This window comes from Medicago sativa, chromosome 6 (assembly GCF_051527215.1).
Source record: "Medicago sativa cultivar Bolivia chromosome 6, Bolivia_mono, whole genome shotgun sequence".
NCBI lineage: Eukaryota > Viridiplantae > Streptophyta > Magnoliopsida > Fabales > Fabaceae > Medicago > Medicago sativa.
In genome coordinates this window covers 32,133,331-32,151,114 of record NC_140754.1, presented here as the reverse complement: position 1 = coordinate 32,151,114, position 17,784 = coordinate 32,133,331, and the positions used below count along the sequence as shown (strand labels likewise).

Here is a 17,784-nt window from a genome sequence, read left to right as displayed (position 1 = left end):
GAGAGACTGTTATGAAACCTTATTAGAACATGATTGTTTGGACTGTTTTTACCCCTAAAATTTCTCATTCCAACCAGAAGGATACCATTAAATTGATCAAAATACAGCTTGGAATAAGAAATGATAGTACATTGATAAATTTTTTATTAAATATTTTTAGATAGTAAAATGAAGAAAGTAAATTTACTTTTCTTATCTCTGTACTCAAAAACTAAAGTGGGTCTATTTCTTAAAGAAATTTGATATGAAGGGGGCAAAAACCATCCTCCACTGCTAGACTTCAACACAATGTTGGATCAACATATCTACCAATGTAATGTAATACCTTTATCTTTTCCACAATGCTTTATCTGGAAGAATTATTTTACCACAATCATCGCTTACAATATTCCAGGCTACGTTATGCAAATAATTCCTCTTCTAGCATCCGTATGTAAAAAGGCTGAAAGAATTTGCAGGAACTTCATATGGGCCGGGGTACCACTAGTAAGCAGAGGAAATTATCTATAACTAAAAACTGAAGGTGGATTGAGGTTTCAATGTACCAAGACCAGTACATTCTACGTCATCATTATCATTTACCTCCTTATGAAACTTCTTTATTCATATATTTCAACATAATCACAACTTTTAGAGATATTATTATCGACAACAATTTACATCAACTTATACTATTTGATCTAAGGAAGCTCTAGAATTCCACCCGGACAGAGAGAATGGAGATGAAAGGGAAACTTGGTAGAAAATCAGATGGTCGCGGAGGCCAAAAGCAACCATGCTCGAAGAATAACTAACAAGGCTGGAGAGAGGCCTCTAGTTACCTCTAAGACAAGGATGGAAAGAGGTAAAGGATGGAAAGAGGTCTCTAGTTGAATCTTATACATTTTTTCACCGATAAGACAACACAAAAGCCTTAAGAAGAATTTGTCAAAATGAAACCAACTTTCCCAAGAGTTGAAGAGAAACATGGTGAAAAGAGAATTATAGGATTTGGTCGTGAACAAAATGCAGGTGTAAGGAATGGTATTTAGAGGCCTTAAATAAAGTGGAAAGGCCAACACGGTTGAGAATTTTCAATGTGGTGGGTGAAATAGTTAGTAGTTCCAAAATAATCATCAAAATCCATAGTAAGCTAAAGGGCTTGTTCACAACATGCCTTATATTTCATCAAAATCCATAGTATGCCTTATATAAAGGGCTTGTTCACGTTGCTTTCTTAGTAAGCTATCTAAACAAACATAACAAACTAAGCTAATTTTTCTAACTAACTTATAACAAACTTCTAATCATGTACATGTTAACCTAAACAAACTTAGAATAAAACTAATCAAAACTAACTAAAACTTGAATTAGAAACTAACAGTTTTGTCGTTCGTTGTGGTCCTACTAGTTTAAAAGATTAGTCTATATAGTTATGCACAAAGATACTCGGCTCACACCAACGGTAAAGATTACAACTATGTCATGCTTTTAGTGTGCAAGCATAATAAATATAAGAGCATGCATGTATATTAGGATCTACAACGTGTTGTACTATCATAGATTATAGTAATACATGGATCTGATGAAAAGTCTCTTAATTCGCTAAACACAGAAATGTGTCAACATGAACTCCTTATAACTTAGACACTCTCTTCAGATGGCGAAAATTAAGGTAACAATACGCATAAAAAAGAGACAAAAACCTTTTTCAGTACTAATATTTTCACACTTTATGCCATCCGTTTATATTTTTCGACACAGAAATATCTTTCTTTTACAACGACTGGAAAAATATCTTTCTTTTTCTAAAATGACGTAAAAATATCTATCAACTGAAAAAATATCATTTTAAAATAATTGTTGGTACATTAAAAAAGGTTTAGTTCAAAACTTGAGTAATTAATGAGTAAATGTTGCAATTGTTTGCCGTTAATTTTCTCTATGCAAATTGAAAAGTAGTGCAAAGTCAACTATTTTGCCGCCTGCAAAGTCTATTTTTCTTTTCATTCAGTAATATTTAGGTGCCGGCATAATTGACATCTTCTATATAATATATATTATGTTTTTGCTTGTCCTTTTAGTTTCAAAATATAAAAAATAACACGGGTTTATTAAAATCTATAATATAATGAGGTGCGATTATACTAGTTCTAATGCATCACTTCTGATCAGAACTCCATAGTTAAACGTAGTATTAAGATAAATTATTATTATAAAACTAATTATTAAATATACAGTAAAAAACTAATTACAATGATTTTTTTATTGTTTTTGTTTAAGAAAGTTGACTCAGACTTTCCCAAATCTCCTTATTCTGTTTTTTATTAATGTCTCTAGTCTTCGACGTTATCCTTGCTCATTTTTTTTCATAGATGGTTGTTAGTTACAATATGTTATAAACTAGTGTAATGTCCCGTGCCACGCACGGGATTCATTTTATTTAAAATTATTTAACATGTTTTACATATTAACAGATTTTTTAAATATCATTGTTTTTGTTTCTTTTCATCGATAATTTCGGCGTTATGTGGAATTTTATCTTCATATTTAAAATTGAAACAATAAATCATCATTTATTGAGATAAAAAAATGTTAAATTTTATAAAGAGATGATTATTTTTGTGAAAGTGAGAAAACATTTAACAAAAGTATTAAGCCTAAAAGATAAAAACACTATAAATAATTAATATATTCCTAAAAAATAAACCAATTAGTAAGAGTTCATTTTTTTTAAGGAAAATTAGTAAGAGTTCATATTAGATTTGATTTATCAGTCATTCAAATATATCCATTTATCAAATGGATATGATTACCTATGTTTTAATTTTTCACTCTTAATAAAATTATTATTTTTTACTTAATTTCAATACTCTCTCAGATCTCAATTATAAACAAAAATACCTAAATTCAAAAATTTAGTTCTATCAATTATTATTGTGGGTTTCATAAATAATACAACATTTTCAAAAGTGTCATCTATTTAAAACTTTCTTTCATGAGAATATAAAAGTCATTAAAAATAAACTTACATGAATTACAAAATATCTTAGGATAGGATAAAAAAAAGGAGGGGGGGGGGGGGGGGGGGGGGGGGTAACCAAACCCTAAAAATGTTAAGACAACCTATAACATAGAAGACCTAGTCTATTCTTAACTAAATTTTCACTAATCTGAACATGTGTGGAAGACCACCAAATAAAATCATTGATAGACAGGCCTAAAGTACCCAACTTATCTCCGCAACAGTTTTCCTATCTGAAAATATAGGACATCATGAAATTCATTAATTGCAATAGAGTAAGACAATTAAGTCAACTATTTTTGATATGCCAAGGAACAATTTGAATTACTTGATGGCTAAGGTAACAATTTTTGAATCACTTTCAATCCAAATATTATGCCAATTTTTCTGGTAAGCACACAATGTAGATGCCTACAGAAGCTGTTGGTCTTGGATTGCCTTAAGTTATGCCACCAGTGTTACACTTTATCCAACTATAGATAGGTTGCTGTCAAATAACCTCGATAATTTTGGTGTTCTTTGATGATGAGTATCCATTTTAAAAGCTTTCAAAATAACAAAATCAAAGATAGTTGGACAATTTGTTAGCTTTGTAAGGTTACCAGAAAGAGAAGCTTGAGTTGTGATCATAGCAATAATTGCATTTCTGGCAAGTCTTGGGGTTTTTTTCTTTGTGACAAAAGTCTTGAATTATTGAATCTGATTATTTCTATAATACCACATAGGATAAACAACATTATATAGAGACAAAGTAAGTTATATTTGATTTGAGATTAAAAAAATTAATTATTTATTTATATTTAAGATTGGAAAGGGTCCCTAAAAAAATATTGGAGGTAATATTTTTCTCGGAAACAAATTATCTATGAAGAGAGAAAAAATGCGAAAACAATTTTCTTTAATATCTTCCCTCAATTTTATTTTATTGGAGGTCAAGGGTCACAAATTAAAACACTCTAAATTAATGTCCTTTTACTTTACCGTAATTATGATTTCCAAATCATTATTTTCAATTTTTCAAAAAGAACCATCTCTCCTTCTCAAAGTTGCTAATTGAAACCAACAAACCCAAAAGCGGGGAATAAAAAGGTATAAGATATGTGCCAACTCCCTCGATTTAATGTAGAATTGTTTTCATTATAAAGACTGAACTCATCTAATATCATAATCTATATGGAACCTTTTGAAGTTAAAGTGTGACCAAAATATGGAGCATAAAAAAGACATAAGTAAAGTGTGACCAAAAAATTCTCTCTACCAAAATAATAATGCATTTTCTTTAGTTCATTTGTCTCTATAATTTCAGGGTTGAACATGATCCTAGTTGATGAAAAAAGATTTGGTAACATTGATTTTCCTATCCCTAAAGAAACAAATAAAACGATTTAAGTAAATGAATAGATTTTTACTTTTGTAACATCCCAGACTGCTTTCAGGATTGCCGACTAACCCCACAAACCGACACGAGTCTTTTCAGCATGCTTTGTCCTCACTCACATGCTTACCGGGAAACTTCCCGGTAGGTCACCCATCCTAGTACTACTCCAAGCCAAGCACGCTTAACTGTGGAGTTCTTATGGAATGGGCTACCGAAAAGAAGATGCATCTTGTTGATATGGGTAGTACCTAACAATTCTTATAAGCCTTCCTTCAACCATGTAGTCCCATACCTACACGGCCTCCAGATCCCTCTCATTCCGATGTGATTCGGTTCCTCTTATTAACGTGGGGTCATCCTTACTGATAGTGCCCGTTTCAACTGGCGGGAACCTTTCGTATCCAACTGGCGGGATATCGAAAGCCACGTTGTGGGTGTTACAACTTTCCAATCATATTAAACAATCAAGTTGATAATTATAAACAAAGAGTTTAATTCCTCAACATACTATCTGAAGAGAGTACATTCAAACCGATATCTCTTCAAAATAAATTGATAAATAATCAAAATTATAATTAAATACCATAGTATATTTCATATTAAAAATAAAAAATAAAAAATAAAAACAAATAAAGGTCACTCCTTCGAATTCAATTCAATGACATTCATTTTAGTTCTGGTATTATATCTTTTGTATTCTCTTTCAATACCACCTCAGTTGGTTTAATTTATTCCCTTCTTTAAGGCTCCCACAAGTATAACTTCTTCCACTGAATCTTTAATTATTATTATTTTTTGTTTTTGTGTGGAGGGAGTAAGGAATCTAGAAAGGTTAATTGGGTTAAGAGAGATAAGGTGTATCTTGTTCAATATATAACTTCTTCCATAGAATCCTTAATTTAATTATGATATTTATTTTTGAATTTGTGTAAAGTTTAAGACATAAGTAAATCGTAAATTGATAATATGAAAACTGAAAGATTTTTCATTGAAAATACATGCAACAATAGTGATTTATTCAATTGAAAATCATAATTCCATTGTCTATAACATGGAATTTATTCTACTACATTAATAACCGACACATAACATTGACATAATGGATAAACAACTTAAACGTAACCAAGTCACTTGTAAATATTATTTCTCTATCTTCACATTCTTTTTGAACAATTGCGTTAGATGTCACACAATCTTCGTTTATTGGCAACATTCTCTTCTTAGGAGGTGTAAATGATTAAGAATCTGAGTCAATAACATCTTTCGTGTTCACATCCTGTGGAGTTGTGGGACTTGTTTCAGAAAACTTATCCATTAATTCCTATCATAAAAATTTTCAAAAGAGCACATTTAAGCTTACCCATAATACATGTTAAAAAAAACAACATACTAAAAGTTAAGCTTAGCAATTTGAATCCAGTTCAATGACATTCATTTTAGTTTTTCCACCATCTCTTATATTCTCTTTCAACACCCACTCCAGTCGTGACTCCAATTACATCTGCATATATAATGCAAATTAAAATATGATTAAATTACAATTTAATGTTAATGTATACTTGAATCATATTAAACAAAACGTTTTATTAGCATTAAAAAAAAGATCTAAACAGTTACTTAATTATTAAACCTATTAATTTAAACTCTAAAGTAATTATACAATATTTAAAAATAATGTGTAACATTGAAATACCATTAAAAAACAAAATATATATGAATGAGAAAAATCAAGGTTGAAAAAACATTTATATTGAAAAATAAAACTATTTTCAGCAAAAAGTAATTAATTTATTATTGTATTATCGTAAATAAACAATATCAAATAATCCAACTGATACGAAGAAAGTGATAGTCACTTACCAACCAAATAGTTGTTCTAAAAATCATTGAAAACATCAGATGCATGTGTAAACGAATACACGTTTGTTGAGAACAAAACAGTTTTAGATAGTTTGACTTTTGTGTTGATTGTGAAATTCAGTTTGTATTCGTCGCGTGATGGTCGATACGAACCACTGTTGCAAGCAACATCAAATGAGGAAATCGTGAACATCATTCCCTCTTGGAGTTGCTCCTTGAACTTGTAGATCAATATTCTTAGTATAGACACACCAATTCGATCACCCTAGATAACAAAGATTAAAACACTATACTTCAAACAAAAAAAAAACAAAAAACAAAAACGATATGTAAACAGTACCTTTAGATCCATTAGAACCAACTCCATGGAAAATTGTAGTTTTTTATTTTTGTAGTCTTGAACAAACCAAGCACGAACAACCCTCACAACCAATGTCCACGATTGTTTTCTTGGCGAAACATCAAGGATGTAGTCGTGTTTCATAGACATTTTCCGTTGCAATAGAAAAAAATTACAGAAAAAACTTAGAATATAGATATCACAGAACAGAAAAAGAAGAACTATATTGGTGAAACATCAAAGATGTAGTCGTGTTTCGTAGCAATTTTCCTTTGCAATAGAAAAAATTACAGAAAAAACATAGAATATAGATATCAAAGAACAGAAAAAGAAGAACTATATTTTGTGATTGTTGTGTACTTGTACCCAAAAGCACTGCTATTTATATAGAAAAATAGTATCACAACGGTTAATATCTATTAATTATTAATTTGACCGTTTTAAAATTAATATTATCAACGTCTTTAATATTATAAAATGTGCATTAAACGATTAGATTATATTTCATGTAATCGACAAAAAATTAACTTCATAACATTTGAAATTTAATAATATCTTATTAATATTAAGTAATATAATTTTGTAACGAATAAAAATTAATTATATAACCTTTAAAACTAATTACTACAATTAAATTTTTAATTAGTAGGTTACTGTCACAGTGTAACGGACCAAAATTCAAAATGTAATTTATTCAAGTTATTTATTATAATTTTGTAACCTATCAAATTTTTAATGTACCATATACATGTTAATCGAATACTAAATATATTAATAATTATTTAATTGTAACGTACAAATTTTTAATATAACATATAAATTTTAATCGAAACAATAATATTAATAATTATTTGATTGTAACGTACCAATTTTTTAATGTAACATATAAATTTTAATCGAAACAATAATTATATTAATAATTATTTGACTGTATAATTTAATGTTAAATAATCGAAACAACTATCTATTTTATGTATAATTTAATGTTAAATAAAAAACGGTTTTTAATAATAATTATAATTATTAAGCTTGTATTAAAAATTAGGAGGAATTTTTGGAACAAATGCCAAATAGGAATATGATGATGTGGACATCCTTAGAGGAGAGGATTTTAGAATAAGCTATTTCTAAAAACTCTAAATTGTTAGTATAAAGATTTGTCTATTGGCACTGTAATTAAGTAAACACAACAGTTAATCAACTTACACACTGTTGTAGTATGACTCAAAATTTGATGGATGGAGAATATTGTTGCTAAAAATATAAAAGATTTGTTTCAAATATGTTGTGTTGAAAATATATTTATGAACAATAAATATATTTTTGTACCGTAAGGACGATTTGTTGCAAATATATTTTGAAAGGGAATATTATATTTTTGATGCAAATATTCTTTCACTGAAGGAGAAAGAAAAAAGAAACGTATATTCAGTGTGATATTCGTTCCAAATTTATGAGTTATATTTCTCTATAAATATAGACCTTGTATCAGAGTAAACTTTGAGATAGAGGGGGTTGAAACAAGGGTTTAGAAGGCAACAACAAACACTAGGGTTTGAGGGTTGATTCACCTTAGGAAACACTATTAGGATTGAGTCTCTTGGTTACGGGAAGAGGCTGGGATTTAGGTAGAATTAGGCGGGAGACTTATTCTTGTAACCCATTGAAATCTCTTTTGTAACGTTACTCATCATATAGTGGAACGGAGGGCTGCTCTCTTCCCCATACTAGGTCAATTTGGACCGAACTGGGTCAACAAATTCTTGTGTTCTCTCTTCTTCTGTCTCTTGCTGTTTTCTACTTTTGGCTTGTGTTTATAATTGTTCCATACACTTTGATTTTGGTTGCTTAATTATCCCTTGCTCCACACATCAAGTTTGTGCCACACATCAAGTTTGTGGTGTGTTTTCTCATCGAATTCGCAACAATTGGCACCCACCATGGGGCAAGGGTCAAAGGATAATCAAGTACCATGGGTTCGAAGTGGGATATCGAGAAATTTACCGGAGATAATGATTTTGGGTTATGGAATATCAACCTTAACCTCATACTTTCAAATATATATATATAAAATCCATATAAACTTTATTAAATTAAATCTAATAATATTGCTAATAAATTTAATAAACCTTAATCAAAAGAAAACAACTAAATGGCAATAAAGTCATTTAATTATCCTTAAAATAAAGTAATAATAAAACTTCCCCAAAAGAATGTGAATATAGTTATACAATTTCATAAGATGCACCCAAATTTACTCTTAATTGTAGGAAACTCAATTGGTAGAAAGTATGAAGGTCAACCAATTCCATGGCCAATGGTTAAATTTCCATGTAAATCATCAAAACATGATTTTGACTCTCCAATTTCACGAAGATCAAGAACATTCCATCAGAATTTTAAAAAGATGTGTACTTCTACAATTAGTTACCTAGGCCTTGAATATATGTGTTCTTCTACAATTAGTTATCTAGGATACTTGATCTTATAAGAAACTATTCAATTAAAAATATAATCAGAGTATTTTCTCTTATTACAAAGACACAGATACCTATGGATAAAGATTCTTATTTTCTTGTAAGATCCATCCTAATCCTCCTCCATCTTATGGAAATTGGTTGAGAAGGAAAAATCTCTAATAGTTATAGCAACAACCACATGTTGGCTTGGAATAAAAATGAATAAAAAAATATTCATTTTTTATGCATTTTTAATATGTTTCCTTCCACATGTTTAGTGAACTTTTGATCTCATAACAATGTTAAATAAAAAATAATAATGAAAAAATACTTTAATTTCAATGAAAAATATACAACCACCATTTCATATATGAAGTGTTCTTTCAACAAAACTCTCCCTTTTCCCAAAACCTGTGTATTTGAAATCAAAGAAAAAATATCCATTAGAGAATACGAAAAATTATAGAAATAGAAACACACACACACAAAGCTTGAAGTGAAAATCAAAATTATCAAAAAATGAAATGGAAGAAGAAATGAAAAGGATAACATAAGCAACATATATATAAGCTTACAAAAAAAATGAGGAGCTTTATAGTAAACTTGTGTTTGTAAGAGGATTGATTAAGAATATGAATAATTTTAAAATGTAACCTCTCAATATTAATAAAATGGATTATAATGCATTCATTGTGTAACTTGCAAGAAGTGAAGTAAATGGAGTGTTTTTGCAACTGATGGGAAATGAAAGATAGATAGTAAGGAATGACTAGTAAAGAATCAAGAACAAAAGAGAGCCACATGGCATAAGTATGAGAGATTAGTTAGAAAGGGGGGCATTGGTAAGGTGACACATAAGCAAAATGTAGCTTAGAATATATGTATATATGTATATATATAGAGAAGAGATAGAGATTTGTCAATAACCAAACAATTGTATTCAAGTGATTAATGAACTCCATCAAAGTACAAATCATTCGGAAGAACTCGAGAACAATTCTCGGTTAAACTTTACTTATCTCCCAATCGAACTACAGATTAATAAGGTTCCATTATCCTATAAATCGGAGGTTAGTGCAAAAAAATAAAATAAAATATTCGACACTCAACCAAAATTCAAGAAAATTACATTCAACAGTGATGACAATTTCTGTATAGGTTTTGGTAGATGGATTAATTGCTCTAATACATGGATGTATTTGCCTCGACAAACTTATTGAGTTTATATTAGTTATTGGTTTATGTTGAATAACTATTGTTTAGTCATATATAGAAAAATACATATTTTGTGGTGTCCGGAGTTTGAACCTCATATCTTGTATATATTATGCATTGTCCCTATTAACTAAGGTAAGCTTACAAGGACAGAAAAATACATATTTAATAACATTGAGAAAAATACATATTTAATATTGCTGAAAATAAAGAAAAAATTCAACAATTGCAAAATATATGAAAATAAACCAATAAATCTATAACACAACCAAAAATGAAGAAATCCCTAATTCAACACAGTATTTTATTTTCATCCAAGCCAAGCCGTCGTTCATCATCAGAAACAGGTACGTTAAGCTGCTTTTCTCAAGTATCTCTATGTCTCTACTCTCCAAGCGATACTTATTTATGTTGTAGCATTATTGTAAAATCATGTGATTTTCATCCTTTTTTCTTAAAAATTTAGGGTTTTTGTTTCGATTTGTAAAATTTAGACTTCTTGCCCTCGGCCGCCCATCTGATGTTGTCCCTCTCTTATTACAAGAAACAATTGAGTTTTGTAATTGATGTATCCAGTCGATTTTATAACGTGTTCGTTATTGCTTGCAGCAGCAATGAAGAGGTGTAAAAAGCTCGAGAGTGAGTTGCCTGATTGTATTATATCTTATATCTTTTCCAAGTTAGCTTTGAAGGATTTGGTGAAAACAAGCTCATTGTCCAAAGGATGGATTCACGAATGGGGATTAAGGACCGACCTCAACTTTGATCTTCATACTAGGTTTGTCTAAACCTGTTGGGTTTTCTGTATTGAAAAACGTAACAAAAATTATGTTGGGTGGACTACTACTTGAAAATCTATCTACGCACATCTTGCCTCGTTTGTTTTCTGAATGTCTCCAGCTTGAAGACGTCACCTTTAAGGACTGCGTGTTCATAAGTTCAATCAAAATTACCAGTACAATGTTGCGTCATTTGAACATAATTGATTGTGGTTGGGCGAATGACTCTCCTTCTGAGTTAGCTATTGATGCATTGAATCTCTCATCCTTTGAATATAGTGCTCATACCACGAGGATAACATCTATTACGGCTCCAAGGTTATTGAAGGTTTTCTGGAATTGTGCTGTGAGAGAGAATGCACCACACCTTTTTAATCCAATTGCAAGATTATCACATATTGAGAATTTATCTATGGCCATCAACCCTTTACTGGTGAGTCACTCAAAACCAATGTTTGCTAGTTGATGTTTATTGTTTGTATATAATAGGTTGCCAATCTCTGATAGCGGTTGGTCCGAAAATTGCGATAACGGCATCGTGCGTTGCAACCAAGGTTTTACAACTCGAGAGTTTACCTCAGCTCGTTTTGCTTAGGTAAACTCGACTCGAGAACTCGAACGAGTTTACCTAGAATTAAAATTAAATAAAATTTATTATTTACATAACATATATAAACTAATATAATATTGTAAATAGTCTAATAGTGCAAAGTATGACTAAATTATAAATCGAGTTTACCTCCGAGTTGACATGATTTTGGTACCTAAAAACGTAAACTCGGTAAACTCGGCGAGTTAACACTCGATTTCTGAAACATTGGTTCTCAATTTGCAACACTTCCTAGGTTTCTTTTAATTAATTTGATCACTAGTTGCTTTTAATTCACTGTAAATATTATTGTTGTAAACAGATAAAGGAATTAACGAAGGTCTTGGTTCGATTTCAAAATCTTAGACAATTAGAGTTTTTGATCGAGGGAGCATATGATCCTAGTTGGGACTACTTTTGGATTTTAGATATTGCAACGGCTTCTCAGCATCTCCAAAAACTTTCTCTGACGGTGAGTTATTCAAACTCTAATTTCTTTTGTTGGTTGTTCACTTTTTTTTATTAACTTCAATGGAACTAGAAGTTTATTTTCCGTATTTAATACTTGCAATGTGTCTGTCTTCACGTGTCAAGAAATTTATAAATTAAAAATTTATTTTATATCATATGATTTATAATCATCTTGATTGATAACTTAAAAAATGATCTTTTTTTTTTTTTTTTACAAAAATGAACGATATTCATTCATTCAAATTGAGAGTATATCGATACAATGAAAATTCGCTAAATGTGAACAAACTCACAACATATGTTAATAGCCTACACATATAACTAGATTTAAGTATCTGGAATACTCATGTCCATGTCTCCGGATCTGCAACGTTGACGACTCCAAAGTCATTGATTTGATCTACACTGGATCAAAGTGACAATCTGAATCGAACAAATACCTGAACGAAATAAGAAAGACAAACAACGAACAAAACAACGTCGCACTAAGGCGACGAAATCAAAAAAGTAAAAAAACTTATTTCAATAAAAGGGAAATAGAAAACTGAGTTAGAGGGGTGATTTTGGGTCAAAAAAGAAGAAACTAGGGTTTTGGTGACGACTCACAAGAGAGAAGGGGAAGAGAGGAGGAGATTAAATGATCATTGTAATTTGTTTTTGGGTCTTGTTAACGAGTGCCCCCTGGGCACTCTTTAAGCATCCCAAATTTAGTAATTATTCTTTTTAAAAGTCAAATGTTACAATTTCCAATGCATTCAAATACATCACTTTTCATTAAAAAGTTATTATTTAAAGGGCTTAAAGAGTGTCCGGGGGCACTCGTTAACATTTCCCTTTTTTTACTTAAATTAATTTTTGGAACAAATTGATAAATTTTTATGTGTATAATCAAAGTAGGAATCTATTAAAAAAAAATAGATTTTTTTTGGTCAAGTAGCCTAGTGGCTAGCTCACACATTTTAAATGTGGAGAAGTCGGGTGTCCGGGGTTCGAACCCTGCATGTAATATGCAATATCCCTACCTACTGAGCTAAACTCACTTAAATATGAATCTAGAATTTAACTCAATTAGTAGCTCCCTCGTAGTTAATTACAATGATATAAATGCATAACTAATCAACCTACAAATTTCGTGGAAATGATAGCCGCAAGCGCAATTGAATGAAAGAAAAGAACACACTCTGAATCATTGCCCCATGAAGGATCTTTCTATCCATGTGATTTTCAAGTTTCAGTTGTTCTCTTTGAATTTTGGGGTTTTATTGAAGTGCTTTGTAAAAAATGTAGGCGTGTTTTGATTCCTGCATGTCTTTTTTAGTACCATTTTGGATGTGTTGAAATGAATTTCACAAGCTTCATATCATACTTCATATTCTGGTTTTGATTTGTCGGAAACTACGAAGAGGTTTAATTATGCACTGGGTGGGTTTCTTCGGTTAGTAGTTTTTAAAAGGGTAAAAGTCAATTTGGTCCCTCCTTGAATGTGCAATGATTGGTCACAATAGTCCCTCTGCATCAACATTCTAAAATTGTCCCTGATTGTGTACTCTTTTAGTTAGAATTGTCCTTGACGCCAAACTAATTTCTTAATGCTTACAATAACTCTTCCATAGAGACTGATGTGACAACAAGTGAGTATATTAAAGGACTAATATGATAATATTAATGAAACATTTTAAAATCGGGGACTATTTTGACTTCAGGGACTAGTCTGATACTTAAAGAAACTATTGTAACTAATCATTACACAATCAGGGATTAAAGTGACTATTACCCTTAAAAAATTTTAAGGGTGCCAAGTTTTCTTTTCATAACTAGTAATAACGGTGGAGACGGTGCGAGTACAAAAGGAATAATATGATATAGGCATAAAGCATAAATGTTAACGGCTTTTATCAGATTGTTTTATTTCAAATGTCAAGTCTTATACAACAGGAGACCAAAGTGATTATGTTGTGTAGTCTGCTTTTGGTTTACGGTTGCATACAAGTACACTCTCATGAAAAACTATTGGCCTCTTTATCTCTTTGGTTATAAGACTTGACATTTGAAATAAAACAATATGATAAAACTACACACTTAGACGTCAAGCTCAGAGTTCTTTTAGAATATAGGAGTATGGTCCCGTTTGTTTCAGATTTTAAAAAAATGGAGTTTTCTTTGTATTTCTAAAAATGGATTTTTTGGAAATTTACTCAAAAATAGTAGAAGTTATTTTAAACAATTTTGGTATAAGTTAAAAAAAAGAGATTTTGACATTCACTAATTTAAATATCTATTGTTCGAGATTTTACATAGTAAAAATCACATATTTTTTCAAAATGACATTTTTCGAAAATAATTTTTATGAAAAGCTATTTGAAATAACTTTATTTTTTAGAGATTTTTTCAAAATTTTAGTATCTAAAAAAATTATAACAAAATGATGAAATACTTGGAATAACATTTTAAGATAAATTATTCAAACGAATTTTTCATGAAGCTTTCTTAAAAATTTATTTGTTAAAAAAATTATAACAAAAACACAGTACAATACAAAAATCTATTTTAAAAAAAGCTATAACAAACGGGCCTTATATATAAATTAATATGTTCTTTCGTCAAAAAAAATTAATATGTTCTTGTATGTATGTAGTAGGTCTACACGGTTTTGGATTTTTAAAAACTGTGCCTGACAGTCTAAACCACGCGACCCATTTTTTATTATTATCTGAGACCCGTTTTAATTGGACCTGTGAACCTACGGGCGGTTCAGCTATTTCCAATGGGGCGGGTTCAGATTTCATGCTCAGCCCTAGTTTTATATGCCTAATGGAATTTTTACATTTTCATATACGCAACATTTATGATCATTATTTTTTGAGCAATGCTAAATGGTAAGAAACAAAAGAGAAGAAATGTTACGTGTCTTGATTTTGATTTTAAAAGAAGTAGAAATTGGTTACTTCCTAATTTGTAGGAAATCAGACTTTGGTCAACGTAAACTAAGTAGAATAAAAACGCTCGTGCTTTTCATGCGTTGACTGTTTCGTAACAACAAGCATTGCGCTTATTTTTTAATTTTCAGATTAAAAATCTACATCCGGAACATTCACACATGGTTGGATTTTTGAGGCAAAAAAGAGAATATACGGGGTTTTCTCATAACAATTTGAAATATGTGGAATTTCGTGGTTGTGTTGGCTCCACAAACATTATTGAGTTAGCTAGTCACCTATTGAGGAGTGCAAATTCGCTTAGAAAAATGACTTTCAGTTCTCGTGACAAAGCCTATATGGGAGCTGGTAGATGGACCGGAGACACTACTGATCGTGACAGATACTATATAGATGCTCGTAGATGGATTTATTTTTGTGGTGGTGGTTGTTGGTTTGGAGAGAATGTTATTCACGAGATGCTTAAAGATGAAGTAAATGAACAATGCCACCTTATAATTTTGTAGTGTTATTTTACTAGGGTTAATGGTGCTTTACCCTGTAATATAGGTCATTTCTGATTTTCCCTGATTTTCCCCCCTGTATTTTTTTTTTAGTAATTTTTTTTTTTTTTGGAATTGGTCATTCAAAAACAAAAATTTCTGTACAAGGGAAAAACCGAAATGACCTATATTACAGGGGTAAAACACCATTAACCCTTTTATCAATTCCCTCCGTTTCAAAATATAAGCAAAATTCATTTTTAAGGTACATTCATTTAATGATGTATGTGGTTCATAATATAGACCACATACATCATTAAATGAATGAACCTAAAAAGTGAATTTTGCTTATATTTTGAAACGGAGGGAGTATTTATTTATAATGAGTTTTTACGATTATTATGGTCTCTAGGTGAACGTATCCATGATTTATTGAGGCAAAGATTTGAAATTGAGATTTGGTTGCATACTGCAGCATAAGTTTTGAGATATTGAGAACAATGGTTTTGAAATATGTATTCCTTTTTGAAAATTATTTTGATATATTATTATAAACTACATTTAAATTTGGATTTAGATTCATTGATGATTTATAAAGTAGTGTACTTTCAATTGAGATTTAATGGTATATATTTTGACAGAGTTTCGTTGTATGGTGAAATATGGTTTTAGATATGTTTTGAGAATGATGTTTTGAAAATCATGGTTATAATGATGACGACCTAGGTGCACCTAGTATGTTAATTCAATTAGGTAGTTACTCCATTAGATGGAGCCGCCTCAATGGAAAGGCCACCATTAGGAGGAGAGGGCTATCAATGAGAGGTAAACTCCCTAATTGAAAATGTTTTACACTTTGTTTTGAGTCGAGAGAAAAGAGCTATCCGTTAGATGGAGGCGCCCCTATGGAAAGGCCACCATTAGGAGGAGAGGGCTATCAACGAGATGGACCTAGTTCTCGATTCACCCATTTTGATTATTTTCATTAAACGAAGTTTTCTATATTTTCACACTATGTTTTGATTCGAGAGAAAAGAGCTATCAGTTAGATGAAGCCGCCCCTATGGAAATGCCACCATTAGGAGGAGAGGGCTATCAACGAGATGGAGCTAGTCCATTCTGTTTATTTTCACTAAATTGAGTTTTCTATATTTTCTTTAAATGTTTATTTATCAAGATTTTCAACAATATATTTTAGAGGCTTTATTATGATTTTCGGCAATATATTTTTAAAGGCTTTTATTTTGATTTTCGGTAATTTATTTTTAAAGGCTTGTATTGTTATCTTCATGTCTATACGATATTGGATTTTTCGTTGAAGTATACCTATTTGATTGGAAGTATATGCAATGTGTGGATTTTCATGCGTATAAAGGGTTGCAGATTATTAGAATTTTAGACTGTTACTATTTTTTGTAAATTGACAATAGATTTGATAAAGTAAATAATCGTGCCCTTGTGTGTTTCCCTTCTAGTTGGTGGTGGTTGTTGTCTCTCACCAAGTCCTTGTGGATTACTCTTTCATTTTTATTCTTTTTCAGATTTCCAAGCAGCTAAGTAGAAAGATGCTAGTAGACTTGAAGTTCATCTGTGTCACTCTTGGTGGTAGGTTTCCTTGATGAATGTCTCTTTTGTTTATGTATATGTTGAATCAGAGTATCTTCGAGTTAGGAATGTTCTATTCTGAGATGTACAAAGATGTAAATATGTCATTTGAAACTCTGAATGAGAATACAAGTTCTTAAACAGGATTAAAATCTTGGAAATGTTAAAAATACAGAGGATACTTTGTCGAAATTTCAGTAAATATTTTTTATCTTTTATTTTTATTTTTTTTTGAAGTGAAAACCGAATTGAAGTTGTTTTTATTTTATAGTTTGTCTAGTTGAATCAACAGGCTTGCCGGGCTAGAATGTTCTAGTTCGTGCGCCGGTCACGATTAGTATTTTTTTTGGGTCGTGACATAGCAATATGTCGAAATCTCAAAGTTCTTAATAACTCTATTGAGAAAAATTTATTTATACCACTATTCTAAATAATTATAAATGGTATATTTGAGATATTTAATTTTACCATTTTACTATATTTTGACATATTTTATATTATTGCTATTCTTTAATACTTATGGAAGTTTATAACTATTTTCTCTTATATCCTCAATAATAATAAAGTATAAGTCTTTTGTGTTTCCGCTGCGTGTAACCTGATATTTTCTCAAATGTGTGGAAGTATAATTGTAGCATTTGAGTTTTGAGTGAGTTACTAAATTTG

General features: G+C 30.5%; 1 protein-coding gene and 1 long non-coding RNA gene across 2 annotated transcripts; both read left to right on the top strand.

Annotated features, from left to right (window-relative positions):
- The first annotated feature begins 11,042 nt into the window (after positions 1 to 11,042).
- Positions 11,043 to 15,604, top strand: LOC146914568 (uncharacterized). The gene is made up of 3 exons (XM_085717382.1): positions 11,043 to 11,468; positions 11,947 to 12,096; positions 15,163 to 15,604. Exons 1-3 carry the CDS (start codon positions 11,085 to 11,087, stop codon positions 15,535 to 15,537), a joined length of 909 nt encoding a protein of 302 aa, XP_085573508.1. The 5' UTR covers positions 11,043 to 11,084; the 3' UTR covers positions 15,538 to 15,604.
- Positions 15,605 to 16,091: 487 nt separating this feature from the next.
- On the top strand, positions 16,092 to 17,310 carry LOC146914567 (uncharacterized). The gene is made up of 2 exons (XR_015016833.1): positions 16,092 to 16,338; positions 17,055 to 17,310. It is a non-coding gene; the product is annotated as an uncharacterized LOC146914567 (long non-coding RNA).
- Positions 17,311 to 17,784: the final 474 nt, after the last annotated feature.